Source organism: Glandiceps talaboti, chromosome 19 (genome assembly GCF_964340395.1).
Source record: "Glandiceps talaboti chromosome 19, keGlaTala1.1, whole genome shotgun sequence".
In the NCBI taxonomy this organism is placed as follows: Eukaryota; Metazoa; Hemichordata; class Enteropneusta; family Spengelidae; genus Glandiceps; species Glandiceps talaboti.
The window spans coordinates 18,282,806-18,305,023 of NC_135567.1; the positions used below are offsets into that span (position 1 = coordinate 18,282,806).

Sequence of the window (22,218 nt, forward strand, 5' to 3'; positions counted from 1 at the left end):
TTGGTGTTACTATTACAAGAAGTTCTCTACGCTAGTAGATTTGTTTTGATGTTACTATCTCAAGACTTTCTCTACGCCAATATACTTTTTTGGTGTTACTATTTCAAGAAGTTCTCTACGCTAGTAGGTTTGTTTTGATGTTACTATCTCAAGACTTTCTCTACGCCAATAGACTTTTTTGGTGTTACTATTTCACGAAGTTCTCTATGCTAGTAGATTTGTTTTGATGTTACTATTTCAAGAAGTTCTCTACGCCAAGGGACTAGTTTGAATTCTGGTGTTACCTTTTTTTCAAGAGGTTCTCTATACTAAGTGTCTTGTTTTAGTGTCATTATCTCATGACTAACAGACAAACTAACAAACAATATTAACTCTAACAAACTAACCGACGACATTAACCCTAACAAACTAACAGACAAACTAACAAACAGTATTAACCCTAACAAACTAACCGACGATATTAACCCTAACAAACTAACAAACAATATTAACTCTAACAAACTAACAGACGATATTAACCCTAACAAACTAAGAGACAAAGTAACAAACAATATTAACCCTAACAAAATAACAAACTATATCAACCCTAACAAACTAACAAATTATATAAACCGTATCAAACTAAAAAAAGGATATCAACCCTAACAAACTAACAAAAGATATCAACCCTGTCAAACTAACAAACCAATAACATTTGATTACAAAACAAATCTCACTCTGTAACTAGCTTACCCCAATCGGGTCAGTCCATCTTTCTGAAATGTAAGCGGTTGTCACTTTTAAAGCCAATGTTGGCAAGGCTACATTGCTTCAGAAAATACCGTAGGTGGTACATGTAGGTTTTGTGTTATTTTTCTTTTATACGTTTATTATATTCTTTGAGAAATTAATTGCTTCTTCCCAAAAACAAATTGCTCATTGTCACAAGACTTCTGAAATGCGACAATGAATGTTCATGGTATCTGGGTTCATAATTAGTAGTGAAATTTCTACTCACAAAGTCAACAACCCTGACAAACCTGACGATGCTGACGAGACGTCAGAGAAAGTTTGGGATATCACTGCCAGGTGATGTTTTTACTCTGTGAGTAGAAATTGTCATTATTAAATACTTCTGAGATAGTTTGATGTCCGGGTTTGATGAGGTGTACGAGACGTGAATGGAGACACTTATGGGTGAGGGGGGGGGGTGGTAAACAAACACAATATGTACACCAAAACTGGACAAAATTGACCCGAGTTACATAGGCATAATGTTATCCGTTCAATGAAAATTCCTTATTTTAAAAATGATATTTTTTAGATATTCTACTTTTAACAGAATTTATTCTATTAGGAACTCCTTGTCATTTGATATTTCATTTGTCATTAGAAATAAGCATTTAAAGACTTTTAATACTCAGATCGCAAACCATTACCATGAGCTACTTGTGAACAAGTTTGATCATGAAAATCCCTGTATCTGAGTGTCAGTTTGTCATTGTACAAAATCCCTGTATCTGGGTGTCAGTTTGTCATTGTACAAAATCCCTGTACCTGGGTGTCAGTTTGTCATTGTACAAAATCCCTGTACCTGGGTGTCAGTTTGTCATTGTACAAATCCCTGTACCTGGGTGTCAGTTTGCCATTGTACAAAATCGCAGTACCTGGGTGTCAGTCTGCCATTGTATCTGGGTGTCAGTTTGTCATTGTATAAAATCCCTGTACCTGGGTGTCAGTTTCTCATTGTACAAAATCCCTGTACCTGGGTGTCAGTTTGTCATTGTACAAAATCCCTGTACCTGGGTGTCAGTTTGTCATTGCACAAAATCGCAGTACCTGGGTGTCAGTCTCTCATTGTACAACTTCGCAGTACCCGGGTGTCAGTTTGTCATTGCACAAAATCGAAGTACCCGGGTGTCAGTTTGTCATTGTACAAAATCCCTTTACCTGGATGTCAGTCTGTCATTGTACAAATTTCCACTTTTATTGTATTGTAACTGTAGTTTTTGCCGGTTGTCTTTTATTTCTATGTATATTTGTTTTTGGGTCCACGTTTATAGGTGTTCGTCACCTGTGTGGACTATCTGACTTTTGTCAAAGTTAAATAACAAAAAATATAAATAAATAAATAAATAAATAAATAAATAAATAAATAAATAAATAAATAAATAAATAAATAAATAAATAAATAAATAAATAAATAAATTGGTAAACAATTCCTTACCATTTAACCTTTCTGAATGTGTAAAAAAATATTTAGGGTCCCAGGCTTAAACAGGAGTCTGTTGGATTTCTGGAAGCACACATTTTTCTATAAACGATACAAGTTTCTATGGTGTCAACCATTTTACATGCATTTACCAAAAACTTAAAAATTCCAAATATTTTAAAAGTAGAAAAAAAACTATTTCAGAATGATCCTCGAGTTGTCTTTTTTAGGATTCTTATACATATTCCTATTTTGTTCTTTTGCCGAGAGCCTAAGTTATCTAGTCGAACGACATTTACAAGTCAGATAGCCACTTCTCCGGTCTAAACTTGTCCAGGTTTTTGGTGAATCTCGGCGCCATTTTATATTAACACCAAAGAAAATATCCCTGGTTATCTTATTCAAGCAAAACAATGTATGAAGTCTAATTTTTTATCTGCAATATTACTAAAATAAGTGATGTATTCGTTCGCAAAAATGTTTTGTGATAGTTTAGTTGTCGACTTGCAGCATATATTTTCCACACCGAAACACAACAGTGAATCATCCCGCCCTTTATTTCAAGTAGTTTGGTAGATTGCAACGAAGACATTTATAAATGTTTAGAGCGTTTGCACATGGGAATGCCAAAAAAACGATCGTAATTCAAAGTCAAAGACAGCCATTAGCAATTGCATGTTTACAGAGTGCGAGTCGGTGCTATTATAAATCCTTCTTAGTTACCTTGGATTCCACAAAATAAAACACTTTTCGCTGTCTGACATGAAACAGTTGACATTATTGACGGGAAAGTAACATCATGTAGCGACATTTGAAAAACAATGTAAAAAATAGAGAAACGTTGACTACAGTTGAATACAGCTAAAACTTTTTATCGGCAGTACCTAATTTGGCGGCGCGTCTTTGTAGTTAGGAACATTACGTAACGAACAAAGGGGGGTCGGACGTCGGGGAGAAGTCGCGTCGGTAAGCGAATTCTCTAGGGTGTGTTTTCGCTGTTATTATCTAAATTTACACATCACAGGATGCCGAAACTATGTCCAGTTTTTATTAACAACTGCATTACAAGCCCCCCTCTTTTGTCATAGGCTTGTAGTGGTCCCCGAACATGCTCCGAGAAAAGAAAAGATGTTGGTCGAATTGTCATCTCTGACCACAATAAAACGAACAAAAAGGAAGCCATTTAACACCGCTGCCCGTCTTTTTATGAATAAACTACTGCTTGCCTAACAGCTTACATTGGAGCGACACTTCACTCTGTCGATGGAAATCACCCGTAAAGCGTAAAACGACGCTCCCGGCCACACTGCCCTGGTAGTAACATACACTTTTCATACTGTCACTTTTAATATTGCGCAATAGAATCCACGGCCTTGTTTTTCTGACTTACAGACCCACTCCCACAACGTTCAATAAGAAGAAAATCTAACATGGGTGTTAATTTACATACACTTACTATTTTCAAACCAATTTTCTTGTAATTACCGTGAACATCTATTTTTGAATTTTTGATTATTCTGGAAACCATAGCACGGATAGAATTTCCCTCAAATAACAAACAAACAAAACTTCTGATATGAGAATACGTCCCCCTCCCTCCCCTTCATTCCGTCGGTTTGAACTTCGGGGTTTGGACTTCTCAACGATTTGATAAACTGTTTGTTGCCAAGGTCAACGTTAAAATTGATGCAATTATTGAAAAGTGGTCTGCTATATCAGTAAGTCATCAAAAGTGTTGTATATGAAATGTTCCTGTGGTTGTCAAAATGGCACAGTGAGGGGGTCTACTCAGTAATGCGACTACATTTTCCGACAATTAATTTCGAGTGGACATTTAATTGAATGATATCTAATAACAGCATTTAATAATATCGGGAGACAAATCTAATTATTGACCTCGGCGCAAGGACAAATTTTGACGACACGCCAGATTCTACCTCACATATACACAGAACAAGAAGACGATAATATGCGTCACGTCCCACATGGCTGACGAACAAAATGTTTTCATATAGACGTTATAAGAACGAGGGAGAGAACAAACCAAGACGCTTACCGTTCAGGCATTTTCCTCTTCTTACAGACCCACATTCTGTCAGGGAAAAGGAGAGGAGAGTTTGGGCGGTTAAAACATTGTCGTCAGGACCTTTTGACAGGATTTAAAATTCTGCGAAGTGAGAACACAATCCCGCCGCGTCTGGAACTAAATCAAGACAATGAAGAACAGCAACTCTGAACTGTCGTTAAGGGAAGCGCTAATGGTACTAATATATCATTAGAAACAATAAAATGAAATGATGGACGGCACGGCGACAGAGTAGGCCGCCATATTGATGACGTAGAAGAAAGCACGTTCTGCCATATTGTTGACGTGTATGGAAGCGTTGACAGAAAACGACACTCAATAAAACGTCGGTGTCATAGCATAAGACAAAATGTCGCCTGACAAATAGATAAATAATACAAATTGGTCATATGTGGTACAATGTCGCTGTATTTAAAGTCGGTTATCCGTCTCACCTCACTGCTTGGTCTTTGTCTGTCACAGTTGTCTGTCAGTTACATTGACGCATCTGACAACCTGGTTTCAAAGCTTTAGAACCTTTGCATGTGTTTTTTTCAGAAATTCTTGTCAATGATGGATGGAGCTTATGTCTCCTTGCCAGTATTTTTGACAAAAAGGGGGCAAGTTCGCTTGGACCGTTTAAGAAGGTAATTTGTCTTGTTAAAAAAAAACTAGGTAAAAGTTCGGAAGTGGTACGGAATGTATTGGGTCGCGAAAAATGACAAATTTTATGAACACCCCAGTGCGCGCGAACAATAATGAACGTCTGAAGCTTATAAATCTTAAAGAAAAATCGTAGGAGATTTAAGAGAAACTCTGCTAATACGGCATAAAAGGTCGTGCCAAACTTCTGACTTGTATTTTCAGTAGACATACAGACTGTTTTTTTGTGTATGCAGAGTGTTCTATCGTCTGTTAGTAGTCGACATGCAACACCAAGAAAAAGTACTAGAGATCGAATCTGTAAACGGTATTCCGTGTAGGGAAAACCGAACTGTGTTCTTGACAGCGAAAAAAAATTCTACTCCCATGCGGACTTACTTCCCGCTCTTTTGAAGCAATGGAAAACCAGCCACCGAATGATAACTCAAAGTAAGGCAGTTATATCAGTTTTTTACTATGTGAGGCAATTGTAAAATTCACACACTTCGTCGATTACAAGACACGATAAATCGGATAGCTGAGCAACCAACCGGGAACGAAAATATTAAGCATCATCAGATAGTTGCCGGGCGACAACATTTTCACAATTTCGTCATCATCACTGCCTTTCAAATGAGACAGGTAGGTTTACACAGAGGTTTTCTTTAAACTTTTCCTCTTAGCGAAAATACGTTTGTTTTTTCCTTTTGTACACATCACGACGTTGTATACATCATAATTACATTGCGGTGTTGTGATGTATTAAAAACCACTGAACCCGTGGTCACGTGACATTCGGCTAAACGACACGACTTTAAATTTGTTTGAACAATGCAATTTGTTCTCCATCTCATCGCCATAGACGAATACTAGCACTACAAATTACATGCACAATTGACGTTATCTCCTAGATACAAGTCATCGTGTAAGAATCAACACATCTTATCCCATCATTTCAATTAGGTCTTGTCCTCAGAAAAACGACAAAAATAGTGACAACGAACAACCGAATCAGCGAACACCTAAGTAAACAAAACAGACTGCTACATTTACGATTTCAGTAACAAGCGTTTACAGTGACACTAAAGTGAAATACTATCATGAAAGTTGAAAAATTCGAATAATTGTTAAGTTACACCTACTCGCAAGCCTAAACTGAAATCGACGTCAAAGCATTCCGAACCTCGGGATGATACGACTAAAGTCTTCACAAAGCAATGGCCGTCTATCTGTCAACTACCACGCAATGTGATAAAGTAATTCAACACATTATTTGGCAGGCCAGTAAAAATTCTTTGACCGATGGTTTTGACAGTCCGAAAGTGATGAATTGACCAGGCCAGTGCTTGCTAAATTGTAGCTGCCAGTTTGAGTGGTGGTAATTTGTGGGGTAACACGTCCATGACCCGAAAGAATGCATCTCTTTCATAGCACTGACAACTTGACACAAAGTGATGTTCTGTAGCATGTGTTCAGTGTACCAAGAGTTCAAAGTACGCGTCCAGTACGATGAAAGTGACATGAGAACCAAATTGTAGTCTGCGCAAATATTTTCGCGCCAAAAAAAATGTAGTCTGCACAAATATTTTCTTGCTAAAAATTATCGTCTGCAAAAATATTTTCGTTCCAATGTATTCTTGACGACAGGTTTAGTTAGAGCGAAACGTCCAAAGTGTTTTAAGCAGTGTTATCGCTATTTAGTAAAGCTATTTAGTGGTCTAGTAACGGACTAAAATCGTCAAATCATTTACAGTGTGTTGTGTCTAAAGACGTGAATGGAATGCCTAGGTTGACACGTCTAGGGCTGGCCATCCGATCACGCTATTAATGAGGCGACGAATGACACGCCCAAGTGGAAAATGTTAAACGAGAGAGAATTCTGAAACGGAAGCAAAGATGTGTTTTGTTTTGATTTCAGCACACTATAAAAATAAACTTCCGAATTCTGTCTTTCACTTTTACTCCAAAACCCGAGAAATAATGTGAATCTACGACATTGACAAATGAATCGATTTATTTATGTTAGCGTTCACATTTTATCCCAATGTCTTACTGATTTTGTTCACATGTCGTGTCATCTTGCTTCCTAAAAATTCAAATACGAGCGCCATTTAGAAAGTTTACTTTCCAACTGTTGAGTCTCACGACCACGTGACTATTTACATCCAACCAGAAAAGAGTACGGAGTACAGGAGTTGATATATTGTTTTTAAGTCAAAATGGCAGAGGCTCGTAAATTACAAATTGTAACTTTTTATTCGGCCCTCGGTCATTAAAACTCAAACATTAACGACCAATCCTTTACCCCATTGCAAAACTTTTGGTGTCACAAAACTGAAAGTATTGTGTTTGTTTTCTTGATAAGGAGTAACTGTTTAAACCGGTGTGTTCTGCCGTTCCAGTAGACCGTACTCCCGATGGTCACAAACCAAACAGCACGTGCTTACATAACTTTTTCACCCGTTCCTCCTCACGCTGACATTGTGCGTAAGTTGAATTCCGTTTATTTTTGGGGGATATGTGTGTGTGCTAACCGCAAACTATCACAACTAGCTCATGTATGTACATCATGTCCGAATATTTTGAAAAAAATAACACTACCATAATAACTGTAGGATGTGTGGTCAGTTGCACTACTTTTTCATTTTTGTTATGCTTTTGTTCTATTTGGTAATAAGACCCTCTCCTGACATTTTAGTGACGCCGTTCTTAAAACAGTTGCTGATGTCGTCATAATAATTACTTCAGCGTTGAACTTATGAATGGTTAATTAGCCACAAGAATATGATAAATACAAGCGTTTCCAACTTTATTCAAATGAGGTACTATAGTAATGGTGTAAGAAAAACACCACTATTTGATGATTTCACGTGCTCGCAAAATAAACAACAACAACGTAGTTGGTTTTCAAAGAGAAAACTCCGATATAAATCCACAGTCACGTCTGAGTGTAGCATTTCCAATAGCTTATTTCCGCCCCGGCAATTAAAACCGCATAGGAGTGAATTAGAACACCCTTTCCGTCATTTGGAAATTCGTTAACTATATTATACTTGGAACAACTTCTTTAAATAGGTGTACTGTACAGTGTCGATGACTTTTAACGCTATCCGTGCCAGTTACCGCTATCGCTCCAAAAGGTGGTGTATACACGTGACAGTTCCACCCATTCTCAAGTACGAAGTAATTCTTGATACGGAGCATTGCCCAAGGACACGCGTTCACATGACGTGCTAGTCAAGTGGCAAAAACATTTAGAATCTGAAAAAAATCCACAAAATCAAAACATGTACGATATTTATGTCCTTTGTCTATTTTTTATTGTGGTGTCGTCAAAAATGTATTTGACAAGTATTCTCAACCGATAAAATATGATACTTTAACGAAGTAAACTTACATAAACACTAAAGAGTTTGCAATACTAGGCAAACCTTTCTGATGTCCAAGCTTTTTACAAAAAAACACAACAAAGATTTTGCACTCGTCAACATTTAATGAAAATTTTTAATCGTAAATTCAAGATGGACGACACTCATTTATTGGTTCTCCGACAACCAGCAAAATTTCGCGTCATGTTGGTATTATCTAAAAACAACATTTCATGAAATAATAAAGAATTAATAGAATATATGGAAATCCGATGAATTATTAAACTCCGTACGTACTCTAAAATTACGTTTTAACAAACCCAGATCTATTAAATCGAAAAAATGACAACCCTGCCACTGGGACGCTAAAAACGTTTTGTTTCCACTGTAGTTATAATTTATTCATATTCAGTGAATTTAAGCGATGAAGGTAGGGATTAAAACGTATAAAATACTTCCAATGACAGCACTTACTTTGTTTTCTTTGACATCCTTGGTGAGAAAAAACTTCCAAAGATTTATTTAACGAGATGTCTTGGTTTTTGTCTGTCGCTGTCTCCTAGCATGTCTGGCAACGAAGCCTCATAAAACCACTCGTCAGTCAATAATCAGAATACGTTAAAGTTTAATGAAGACCCTGTTATGTCACTCATTAGCATATTGACAAGACGGTTCGGTGAACAGAGACATTTCAAAAAAAGAAAGAAATCTAATTATTTGGAAAAATTCTTTCTAATTTTAGATTATTTTGGTACCTTTAAAAAGTTGATTTAACATTTACCTAAAATTTTTTACATTTCAATGGAAGATTATTTCGTACTAAGTCAAAATCTGCTATCAGACTCACAACATTGCGCCATTGTTTGTTTGTGTGTTCGTGTTTTGTTGTTGTTAAATTGCGCGAGAATTCCAACTAATAGTGGTTGGTAGTAAAGAAAGGGAGGTATAAAGCTATGCAATCTCTACTCTCAGTTAAGGTTGTTGTTGGCTTGAGAACAAAGTCTCCCCGCCTTAGTTACCACCAATGTCATCCCAAGTGAATAGGGCCAGATAACATTTGCATTCTTTTTGTCAAAACAAAGTGCCGACACGAAATTCGCTAATTAATGAACAACTTTGATCTGCCCTCTTCCTGACCGAACATTTGACAGTTTCATTCAGTCGTCGATCAGACAACGTCTTACATTAGAAAGCGGTAAATGGGGAGGCAGACGACTCTCAGAGAAAAGTGTATGTGGGTGAGACCCAAAAGTCGATAAATTCGATCCAGGAAGGGAAATGTAGCATATTTTTGGATGTCATAAAACAACAATGTCGCAAGTGTCAGAAAACTTGTGAAAAAGACTGTTTTACGTGTATACCAACCGATATTTTCTGAAGAGAATATTTTGAAAATCTTATTTCCAACGCCTGATTTTGGCATGTCATGCTAGAGGCTCATTCTTACTTATTTCTTGCGTGGGACTAAATTTCATAAAGGTAGTTTACGTAACATTTATATTTCGCACAAGAAGTGTCTCAAAAAAAGTGTTTTATGGGGGTTATCATGATAAATCTACCAACTTTCCATCGACGTGAATAAACTGAACTTTTCGGCTACTCCTATGTTCCCGAAGGACATGGAAACTCATCGTTGTTCCCGACGATGAACACATCGGAAGTACCCGACCTGATGGCTTTGTCGCTGTCGTGTAGTACCAGTGTACTGTCACTATGAAAAATGAAAATATTTAGTAAACAGTAAATTGAAGACTAAAGGATGATGGATTGGTCTCAAACTTGACCCACCTTATTCGCATTATACACAGTTGTCTTGGCCTTCGTTGTGAATCAAACATGATGTCAGAATTTCCCGCCATTGACAAGAAGTCGTTGTCTTAAACTAAAAATTCTAACTCAAAATTGATTACAGTTTAAAAAAACAGGCGATGTTTGCTAATTTTATGCTCGTTTATTCTTATCTCTAGTAAATAATACGTCGTAGTTTCAATACCCTCATAATATTTCATAACAGGCAAACTGACATGCCCACAAGCAATGATAATTCTTTAGTTCAGAAATGACAAGTTTCACCATTTTGTAAGCATCAGTCTCTACGATTAAGAGGACGTTATGACTGTCTCGAGATTGTATAACTTTTCCTCCGTTTTAAAATGTAGAAATTTCGCTAAATGCACTTTTTTGAAATTAAGATTGGATTTAGTTTGTTCAATGATCTTGAAATCCATTGTCTCTGAACGTAATTATATAGATGCATATTCTAAGTAGAAAACTCACAAAATATGAACTGTAAGATTGTATTAGAATGTGATAACTTCATACCTGGAGACTGTCTGTAGGGGAAACCGCAGCAATCAACCGAAACTATTTTTTTTCCAATATGTGCAGTATGTACGAACACAAAAGCAGCAGACTCCCTTTCCGGTTGTCGAAGAAAGAAAAATTAGCTGTCAGGGTTCTCTACTTTTCTTTTGAAGTGAACAACTTTCAAATCTTGAATGAAAAGAACGACCACAAGACTATTTACCTTTATGGAATCCGTGTGATGCAGAATTTTCTATTTTTATTCAATTATGTTTCTGTAAAAATAAAAGCCAGCGATTCTTGGGCAGTTGTTTAAGGCATCATTCTAGCTACCCAATGAATGTAGATATAGGACAGGGTATTACTAAAATTGTGAACCGAAAGTCAAAATTTGACATTTTTGATTGAGGAACGACACGAACTGACATACAACAAACAAACATTGATTTGGTAGACTGTCAGTAAAGCCCGTTTGACGAGAATTCCATACCATGGGTTTTACTGATGACGTTTTAGATCGATCACTCTTGCGAGGAGAAAACAAATCCTGAAGAGACTCCCAACTCTTCATGTAGTATCAAATGAAACACACCAAACGAGAAATGGTTTTAAATCAGTCGCTAGTCGTTGTGGTTGTATTTCCCACCCAAAACCTACCCTGGTGCTTATTTTTACTCTTTGTGGAGTATTTCTTTCGGATATCATTCCGAATCAGTCGTGAGTCATTATGGTTGTTATTCCACCCAGAATTATCCCAGTGCTTTACATTTCCTGTAGTTGTGGGGCAAATCTCGAGTTGTGGTTATTTTGATTGTCTATCCCGTCCAAAATTATCCTGGCCTTTCATAAAACGTCACTTTGAGTATTAGAGCTTAAACCCAATATGGTAGTCAGAACAATATTTCAAATTACATGCAAACTTAGTTAAACAGAAATTATCGTCTGCCTGTAACTTTTTAGCACGTATGAACTTTATCTTAGAGTAAGGATGAAAGAATCGTACTTATTTTCAGTTTTGTCGTCAGATACGTCAAATGGCGACAACTGTATAACATCTTTATATTTGTATGAATCGAAAATATAGGCAATTCTGACTTTGTAATCAAAAATGGAACACCACGATATAAAATAGAACGTATTGACAACTTTTGAATACTTTGGTTTTTCAAAATTTGCCGTTCAAGAAAAAAAAAGCAATGGAAAAGAAATTGTACGGAGTAACAACTTGCATTTAAGCTTTGATCCAACTTTGTTGGTCACGAGTTAGAGTAGTAAATAGAGGATATCAAACACATAAATCATTAATGGTGGAGAGGGTTAAGAAAGAATAATCACATTTTTGAACAATGGCAGTGTCCTTGGTCTAACTTCAAGATCCCAAAATGGAGAGTCATGGCACAAGTTTGAGTAAATAAAGTTTGATGTTTTCAGCTGTGAATTGGCAACATGGATGCGTTTACTTTAGAAATTTGAAAGGTGCCATAAGACCTGGTATAATTCAACTTCAACACGCTGTGTTGGTCATTCAAAGAGATGTCTAATTAGTGACCGAGGTGTGCTAGTTCACATACTATATTGTTCATGAAAGTTGATGTGCGGTCGGAACATTTTCTTGATAAATTCATAATAAAACTCGTCTGAAATTCTTATCTTGGTAGGAAATCATTCTTAAGGATATTTTAAACGATTTTGGTCTAAAATTGTACTAGAATTCACAAAAAATGTACAAAAAATTGACAATTTCTGCATGCCACACATTTCGTTTGAAAGTGTTCGAGATGAATCAGGTACGTTGTGATTAGAGTGTGGCACTTGTTCTTTCATTATGACTGTTTGATATCTTTTGGGGATCTGCTTGGAATGATGGAAATAAGTTCGTATTCTTATTACACAAATTACAATTTGATTGTTGTTGTTGTCTGCTGAAAGATCTGATGGAAATAATTTCAAATTCTTATAACATAAAAGGCAATTTGATTGTTGTCGTCTGCTGAAAGCTCGTCATATATATTACAGAGTTGAATTATATACTTCAAGTTAACTGAAACGAATTGGGTGTAGCTTTGAGTAATGTAGTATCAAACAAAACTAGGGCAAATAAAACCCATAATTTTGCCACAATAATCATTACACACGAAGAGGATATTTTACGTAATGTCGTTTTAAGGCAGAAAGACATTTGTGGCTGTTTTGATGTTTACCACTGTCAAATCCAAAATTATCGTCTGCCAATGAAAATACAATTACTCAACCGCGGAAGATGAATATGTTATTTCTGTGCGTAATCTTCCAAACTACGATATCTTAATAATTCTAACCATGATCAATACAGAGAGAGAGCGAGTAGAAATAAGTCAAGCGTTTCTTATCAGTAAAAATGTAAGCGAAAGAAACGCATGCATAGTGTGTCGTCAGCTCTGTCACCAGCACTGCTATCTTCTTAAGCTGATAAGAGACAACTGAACAGATAGGAACTTAGATATCTTCCAGAAATAACAGTGGTTAGAATTGATAAACATCAAATTCTTCCCCCTCTGGAAAGCTGTTACTTGACTTGACACATTCGAAGTGTGTGACTGAGGAGGAGCATTGTTACGACCTTAACCTCTCCGGCACAATGTTTTTCTGTCAACATTTCTGACAGAATTTCTTACTTCTTGTAACTTTTTACCACTTCCCGACTTTATTTAAGCTAGGAAGCACAGAATAATTCTTCATTTATCACTTGTTATCAAAATGAGCCTATTGTGATGCAGTTTATAAAATATATAAACAAAAGATTTCCGCCGTGGATATTTTGTTCTGAGCTGAGAAGGGGGTCGGTTGGTCGACTGCTTACTGAACTCGGTCACAACAAAACTGTCGAACCAATATGATATTTCAATTCTTTTACAAACCAATGACCTGTACTAATCTCTGGTTTGTCACTCGTCTCCCACCCCCGCCCTCACTAATACAAAACAAATGACATCAAATCTAGACACATTTTTCTCCAATAAAGACAGGGGTTATAATAGCCAGTTTTATATACCTACTCCTAAATAGGTACGGTCCTCCATTCTTACCCTAAAATAAAGTTCATACGTGCTAAAAAGTTACAGGCAGACGACAATTTCTGTTCAACTAAGTTTGCTTGGAAAGAGTCTACACAGTAGTTTAGAGGTTAAAGGTTGCTTACTTAAATTCATGAAAATAACAGTACATGTATATCCGCCGGAATTTCATGAACAGGCGCCCTTTTTGTGAATTATTCAACGAAAACGTTTCTGTTTTACATTTGAAAAAGACAACGATATTCTCAGGACGACCATATTTGAATGAGCAGACGAGAGGGGAAAAGTTGGAACCACAAATGGTTACAGCTTGATAACGCAATACAAAGTGTAGCGTAGTTTCTGTCGTTGCCAATGACTACTTTTACTGGTTCTATACATTTATATGTGTGACATGAAACTGTCAACTTATATGCTTCAAATCAGATTGATATTTGCATATCACCTTAATAGTAAACTGAACCAATGCGAGCTGCATTCAAGTTTACAACAAACTTGTCACACGATGTGAACTGCCAGTAACACTTGTAAAAATCAATCACATGATTTAAGGTTATTTATGTAACTAGTGTCTACACTTGATTCATGTATATCTATAAAATAGATAACAAAGGGAGAGTAGACGGCTATAAATAGTAGAATTTTATATAACAGTTGTCTAAAATAGTTTTACAAGATGTCGTTTGATGGGAATGTCACAAACCCAGCCTCATATGTAAGATTGTACACGGGGTTATTACAAATTGTGCGTATAAACATAGCTAAGCCGTTGCAATCTTCAGCCATATTTCATATTCTAAGAACCGTTTGTAAGTCAGAATAGATGTACTCTGATGTCACAATTGTTCTTGTTTCTAAGAATTTTTTATGAGTTTACAGGTCCATATGGGATTTATTCACAACTTGTATTTTGTTGAGCGAAAATTTGATTTTGTGTTTTGATTTATTTCTCCGTTTTGACAGAACATATCACAATTTTTTGTAGTCTGTTATAAGATTGTAACGTAAGATTTACTTCAAAACACAAGGGGGCAACTTTCTCCAAGACATTGCAGTGCTCCAATTCTGAGTTTTGTAGCCCCTTGTATTTACCTTGTATACGATTTTACTGCAGTAGTGCAGTGAACGCTCTCTCAATACAAAAGACCTCGGACTTAATAGAAAATTTGGATTCGTTCCAGACATTTTCTGAAATAATTTTGGCATAAAATCAAATCTAAAACATATATAACAATAACTGTTCTATACTAATTTGAGTGCCTTGAAGAATATGTGATAACATACCGATTTTTGATTTTAGAAGTATTGTTTTGTTTACTATCAAAGTCGTTGACAGAAACTGAAGGCGATATAATCGTCAGGGTCCGTAGTGTCTAGATTTGTGTTCAAGGTATTCTAAAGCATATATATTAAACACAGTGGAAACTAAATTATTGAGTTAAGTATGGGTTAATATATAAATATTCAAATGTTACACAGACGTGGAATATCACCCTTCGCGCAATGGTGTGTCTTGTTCGTGTTTCCCAACGGTGCCATAAATCTCCCTTCGCATGATTTTCGTGTGCATTATCACAACACGGGCTCACGGGTAACCGTTCCGTCTGCTTCAAACCGAATAGACACTCAAATTCGTAACAAGACATTTGGTTTATTGAATCTAGGCTTCTAAATGAAACAAAAATATGTTACAAAACTGACGAGGGTACCAGAGAACATATATTTAAATTCCTGGTGGCAATATGTTGATCACCAAAGACCAAGTCACTAGTTAGCCCACCAGTCGCTTAGAGTGTTTTTAATTATCCTGGCCCTATGTGATAAAACAAGGGTGTACATTTATGACAAAAAAACATGGTATTTAAATAATATCTCAGCGACACGTTAACTAAACAGCAAAAAATAACCATATATATACAGACAAAGAATTCGATAATGGAATATATATACTATGTATATATTCAAATGTAAGTACAAACGTCACGCCATCTAAAAAGAAAGCACGGGAGTATTTCTCAGTATTAGTCGTCAGAATTCAATTGCAGGTCGTCAGAAAGACTCAAAATGCTTTGACTTGATCCGACTTCTCCGACAGATAGTCCTGTCAAAGCTCTGTGGAGTGACTGTCTGTACACGTAACGCACTGGCCACCGAAAAAACTTGACGGGGACTCCTTGGTGTGGGTGGTGAATTGAAGATCAGAAAGTCCGCTATATAAAATGTGTCTTCATTGTTATAAATTTGTTGTGCTGCTGCTTCCTCTGTGTGCAAGAATTATCTTGATAAATTTGCCTTTAAACTTGTACTGTCGAAGGATCTGTCGGTGGACTAAAAGTTCCCTGAGTTTGAGATTGACTCTTCGTTTTAGTGTTCGGGAGATTATGGTCTTTCTTCCATTTCATACGTCGATTCTGAAACCATATCTTGACCTGTCGTTCTGTTAGTCCCAATGCATGAGCGATTTCGATTCGTCGCCTTCTTGTCAGGTAACGGTTAAAATGGAACTCTTTCTCCAGTTCGAGAACTTGGTACCGTGTGTATGCCGTCCGTGTACGTTTGTGCTCTGTGCCATTTGGGGTGGAACCGATGCCTGAAAAATTTAACGACATTATTAATCATTCGGAGTAAACATTGAGAACGAAATTAATGATCGTTCGAACGCGTGTGTGACAACATTACTATCCCTACTCTCTCCCGTGTGTTGAAAAACGACTGCCCTCGTTTGCTGATATCCTTCCAAAAAATAACTCTTTTTATCACAATATAGTGTTTGATAGTTTTTGGATAGATAATTTTGTTATGGATTAATGGTGAGCGGAAGTTGATTAGTGTTAGTACTTGACAACTGTGGGCTTGCTAAATGACAGCATAATTAAATTTATGGTGTTTCTACTCATTTATCTACAGGCCAACGCGTGTAAAGTTCGATTTATGACCCGGCAAAACCATAACAGTAGTCACATGGACTGTGCTATGAACATAAGACGTTCTCTGATAGTCATTCTGCACAGACACATATTGTCGGTCTGTCTGACATTTTTGACACAAATTTTCGGTCGTTCCTAATATTTTGTTGACGTTCTTCCCGATTTTCGACTAGGATGTTGTGTTTGGGTCTCATGGACACACTGGCATGCTGGTTATATGGAGGGTTGTCCTTTACAAGGTTTATTGGAGATATTTTGACAGGAGACTGAGAGGGACAGCAGTAAATTTGTTTACCTGGATGGACGTGTGCTCGTTTCATCCACGGGTACATCACACTGGGGTTTGTACTGGCAGTGTTCGGAGGTGTTGCCGACCCTGGTTGAGGACTATACGTCGCCTGTTCTTGATGGTGATGATGCTGTTGTTGTTGTTGTTGTTGGTGCTGTTGTTGTTGTTGTTGTTGTGGTTGTTGTGGTTGTGGTTGCTGCTGTTGTTGCTGCTGCTGTTCATGAGGTTGCTGTTGAGAGTGGTGATGGTGTTCGGTCGCAACTTGAGGCGAACATGGTTGCTGATTCCCGTGACCGTTATGTGTGTGTACGCTCTGTACCGGCGATTCACTCGTAGAACTGTGAGTCTGTTGTGTGCTGTAATGAGTATGGCTATAACTCGTGGCAGTGCTGCCGCTGTACGCTGCCTGACCGTACGTTGCCGGTTGTGTGTACGGATAGCCGTATCCCTGGCTGTAATTTTGGTTATAAAATTGTCCTTGCGATGTTATATAGTTCGATTGTGAATATTCTTCGACTGGCGGAAACTTGGGATCGACGCCATAACTGGAGTTCATCAAAAACGAGCTCATTCTCATTAAATTTTGGCGAAGAACTATAATGTATTTCCTTTGTCGTTTTTCTTTACGGGCAACCCTCCCCGTCAAACGTCAACTTAACCAAGTTGCCCTAAATCACGTGCTTGCGACCACCCAATCAGGGGTGAGAACGGTGACCTGTCGTTCAGGAGGTATAGATGATGGATGTTTCGTCGAGAGTGGTGATCTTCTGTGATTCTAAACTTATGCACACCATGCACAAGGCTTTTGCCAACTTTTAAGTGAAAGAAAACGCTTTTAGTCGAGTTGTCGCAAATGACGTCACGCAGAGACTTTTTCGTCTTTTTCCTACCAATATCGTGAAATCCCCGGAGGACCCAAAAACGTAGGAAGTGATCGTTTCTCATGATTAGCAAGAACTAAATAAAATGAACGACAAAACTAAAAGTAAAATAAGAAAATCACACTTTTTTTATTATAATTCCATGTCTTTGCACTTCTGTTGTTTTTTCCCATTTTTTTATTTTAATCTGTTTAAATTAAGGTCACGTGTTGTCCACTCTTAGTTACTTTTTTAAGGATGGTTCTGTTTTTATTATATTGCATACCCTTAGCATTCTGGGTGAAAAGTGATATCCTTTAATAAATATGATTTAAGCATTTAAATTTTGCTTTGCCACCTACGATGTTTTAAATTTAAATGAATTGTAAACTCTGAAATGAAGAATGTCCATAATTAGTCAAGATATGGCGTCAGCCGAAAAAAGTACAGCAACGAAAAATTGAAAAGTGACTGTATTCAGTTGTCGTCTGCGTGTATGTGGCGCGCTTTTTAACCAAGGCTCCCAGCCAAGTCTTTCAAGTTAACAAATGTCTCTGCTTTTGTCTGTCGGTGCTTTCAACCTCACCAGTGGTCACTTTCCAAAGGGGTCATAAAATTCTCCAAGTACAAAAGCATTCCCCACTCCCAAATAATTCATCACTTCCTACCCTTTTGTGTGGCTCCGGTCCAAAGACTGCGGTTACCCTCGAACACATGATTTAAATATCTGAATATTGAAAATAATCCTGTATTGTACGTTCAGTTCAGACTTGTTAAAATAACAGGCTTGCAATTATAAACATGTCGCTGTTTGATCGCATTATTTTGTGACAGTTATAATGTAGCTGCCCTACCCCTTTCATATTATAGGTATTCGGACTGAAAGTATAGGATGTCTACTGTAGAGGCTGATAGCTCAGAAAGATGTCCCCTGGGAACGGAACGTCACCTGGGAAAATTCTGGCTTTGTCATCATTGCTTACGTACGGAAGAATGTTATGTTTGCATTTTTAGACACCTCATTCGTACTCCAATCTCCATGCAAAAAAATGCGTGTAAATACTGTTATCCGTTCTCCATATTTAGGTAATCTCTTAATGTTCAAGTATTTGGCAACAAATCCTTGCATCCTCAGTGGACAATTATCTAGTATTAAAACCGCCATTTTTCTAAAGCTTATGAACGTAGAAAATACCCCAATCGCAGCAGTCTTCCTAATCACGGCCTAGTAAACCATTCCTTGGAGTGTCAATTTTCCAAGATCATAAAATTTCTTTATATGGCATCTCCCCTTTTCAAAAAATCTAGCAAAACAGAACAAATGTGAGATTGAGAGTCGAGCTTGGGAGCCAGCTGGCATTACACTTTTAGCCGTTAATGACTGAGTCTCGCAATAGCATTATAGACATTGTGTAGTGATGTGAAGATGTTTTATGGTCTTTGCCGTATTCTCCTTTACACACTCGATTTCGTATTCACATTCACAATCTTAACTGAATCCAAAAACGATAGCTTTTGTATTTATTCCTAAATCCAAACCTGTGATTTTGGACTTTAAATTTTTCATGGAGATTTTGTACTTTACATTTTCATAGGTCCTATGACTAAAACAGACACATTTTCCCACCATTCCAATTTGTCGTCAAAAATTGAACCATTCATTTTGACGACAACCACAATTTTGTGTTATCAAAGATGTGATTTTACATTTTGCTTCATTTTCCACGTCTTGAATATAAACTAGGTTTTCCTATTCACTCTAATCGTTCTGTACCTCAACCAGACTTAAGTCTGGCGTAGTTTTCGCATCATTTCGTTCTTGGTCATAAATTTACCCCTTTATAATGATATCACTTCCAAATCGCTGTTTAAACTTATATATCCGTTCTCTTTTTCTGAATTTCAATTCTTTTTACTTATCAATTTCAGAGTTCTGTAACCAAACCAAAACAAATACCGTGATGGTCCCAGTTTTCGCGCCATTTTACTTTGTCGCCAAATATTGAACCTCATTACGTCACAATATAAACAGACTTATTGCCCTTTCATATATGCAAATGAGTTGTCCAAATATGGAATTTTACTGTTGACTTTTTTCAGAACATAACCGCGAGAAACGACGCTTCTGTACATACATACATACATACATATGTGCATACGTACGTACATACATACATACATACATACATACATACATACATACATACATACATACATACACGTACATGCATACATACATACATACATACATACATACATACATACATACATACATACATACATACATACATACACACACACATACATACATACATACATACATACATACATACACACACACACACATACATACATACATACATACATACATACATACATACATACATACATACATACATACATACATACATACATATGATAAGTTAATGGGTTTACAGAGAAACGAAAGATTCATAAATCTTTATTAGATATATAAAATAGTAAACCTTATTTTGACATGTTGAATGACAGGATCGTACTTACTGAGAGTTATCGTCTTTGCTATTTTATTTCAATCCAGAAAACTGACAATTGCAATAGGCTTTATGACTGAGCTTTGGGTTGCAGAGGTATTATTACTTGTATTAGACAATGTGTCAATGGCAGCTCAGGATATAAGTTATTGTACGTGTTTCTCCTTCGTGTGTGTGTTTGTGTTTATGTGTGTGTGTGTGTGTGTGTGTGTGTGTGTGTGTGTGTATGTAAGTATGTAAGTATGTATTTATATATGTATTCATGTGTGTGTATGTATGCATGTATGTATGTATGTATGTATGTATGTATGTATGTATGTATGTATGTATGTATGTATGTGTGTATGTATGTATGTATGTCTGTCTGTCTGTCTGTCTGTATGCGTGTGTGTATGTATGTATGTATGTATGTATGTATGTATGTATGTATGTATGTATGTATGTGTGTATGTATGTATGTATGTATGTGTGTGTGTGTGTATGTATGTATGTATGTATGTATGTATGTATGTATGTGTATGTGAGTATGTATGTATGTATGTATGTATGTATATATGTATGTATGTATGTATGTATGTATGTATGTATGTATGTATGTATGTATGTATGTGTCTGTGAGTATGTATGTATGTATGTATGTATGTATGTATGTATGTATGTATGTATGTATGTAGGTATGACTTTTACCTATTATAATCATTGAGAGATCCAAGTGAACGTATAGATAGACCACTGTATCAATGATGAATGAGTTAATGAATAATTAAAATGATGCTTTTTATCATTAAGAGGGTATTGTAATAATCCATTAATAAATAAATTAATAAACTTTAACATAGATGCACTTCCGAGGATAAACTAGGACACGTATACTCTACTGAGAATTTGATATAAATTCGGTTTAATTATTCATTTTATGTTTGTTTTTTATTTACAAATCGCAGAAATACAATTAATATTGTATTAGTATAAAAATAACGCCTAACAAAAACTAATTGTTTGGATTCGATTACGCTCAATTTTAGAATAGGTGGGGTAGGTAGATATTTTATATTATATCTTTTTATATATATATTTTTTGTCATATTTGAGAGTCTAGTTCAGGTAGTTATGTTTTTCATTGTTTTCCATATGGTCACTTTGTTATTGGTTTCTTCTCATCAGATGTACAGCCATTACAGATTGGAAGAATAGTTTTATATTGTATTTTTTAAAGTTAATATCAGTTTCCGCATCCACTATTTCTTGTGAGACTTTACAATTTTTTTTCTTGAATACGTAAATAAGGTTTAGGGTCGACAGTAAAAAACCTGATGTGGTAGGGTTGCTCTTCTTTTTTTCTTTTTTTAAGTATTAGTGTAATTATTAGTTGGAAGTAATTTTGTCAGAAATTGTAACTCATTGCCTTATTCGTTTTTCGGCCTCCTCTTTTTTTCTGTTAAGTACCATTTTGTAAAAATGTTTGGTGAAATTTATTATTTTTATATACAAAATAATATAGTATAATATATTCAATCAAATTGATTTTTAGGTCCGCACCCAAAAGTAGAGACTCAGTGGCACTACAATTCAACCTACTACGTATAAATAAAATTGATCTCATACTTTTTATCTCTGTCACTTTTTATACTGTCTAATTTTTTGTATTTTTAAAAATCCAGTGAATAAATTTGTGGTTGTCGGGTCGAAACAAATAATACTCCATTCACAGCTAGTGCAGTTTTAAAATAGTGAAATGTTAGAACTAAATCATGCATGGATGTGAACAATCTTTTCTTTTGATTTACAACCATGTGTTCATTTCCAGATTACAAAGAAAATATTCAAAATCATATTTGAAGGGTCTTCCTTAAAATTCAAACTCCACACTTTCTTAAAACCCAAACTCCATACTTTCTTAAAACTCAAACTCCATACTTTCTTAAAACTCAAACTCCATATTCCCTTAAAACCCAAACTCCATACTTTCTTAAAACTACATACTTTCTTGAAACTCAAACTCCATA

The 22,218-nt window shown here is 36.2% G+C and overlaps 2 protein-coding genes across 5 annotated transcripts in view; both read right to left on the reverse strand.

Annotated features, from left to right (window-relative positions):
* LOC144449951 (uncharacterized) overlaps positions 1–22,218 on the reverse strand; it is a 99,140-nt gene that overhangs the window by 49,219 nt on the left and 27,703 nt on the right. Inside the window, exons 1-2 of one of the 4 annotated variants that reach the window (XM_078140511.1) lie at positions 6,041–6,161; positions 4,248–4,283 (exon numbers count right to left, since the gene is read on the reverse strand). The exons of 1 other annotated variant lie outside the window; for it this stretch is intronic. The gene's annotated coding sequence lies outside the window, so the exon portion shown is untranslated. Of the gene's footprint in view, positions 1–4,247; positions 4,604–4,711; positions 4,792–6,040; positions 6,162–22,218 lie in introns of those variants that run through there. 2 more of the 4 variants (XM_078140510.1, XM_078140509.1) reach the window with 2 other exon arrangements.
* LOC144449954 (homeobox protein Hox-D4a-like) lies at positions 15,289–17,473 on the reverse strand. Its single transcript, XM_078140520.1, has 2 exons — positions 16,846–17,473; positions 15,289–16,213 (listed from the first exon to the last, which is right to left on the reverse strand). The coding sequence occupies exons 1-2, from the start codon at positions 17,414–17,416 to the stop codon at positions 15,918–15,920; spliced, it is 867 nt and encodes a 288-aa protein (XP_077996646.1). The 5' UTR covers positions 17,417–17,473; the 3' UTR covers positions 15,289–15,917.

What these genes read in the sequence shown, in the direction of transcription:
- LOC144449954 (XM_078140520.1), bottom strand. Translation starts at nt 17,416, where the DNA reads ATGAGAATGAGCTCGTTTTTGATGAACTCCAGTTATGGCGTCGATCCC. An exon ending in ACGAGCACACGTCCATCCAG is followed by an intron (nt 16,214 to 16,845) that starts GTAAACAAATTT and finishes TAAATTTTTCAG; the next exon opens with GCATCGGTTCCACCCCAAAT.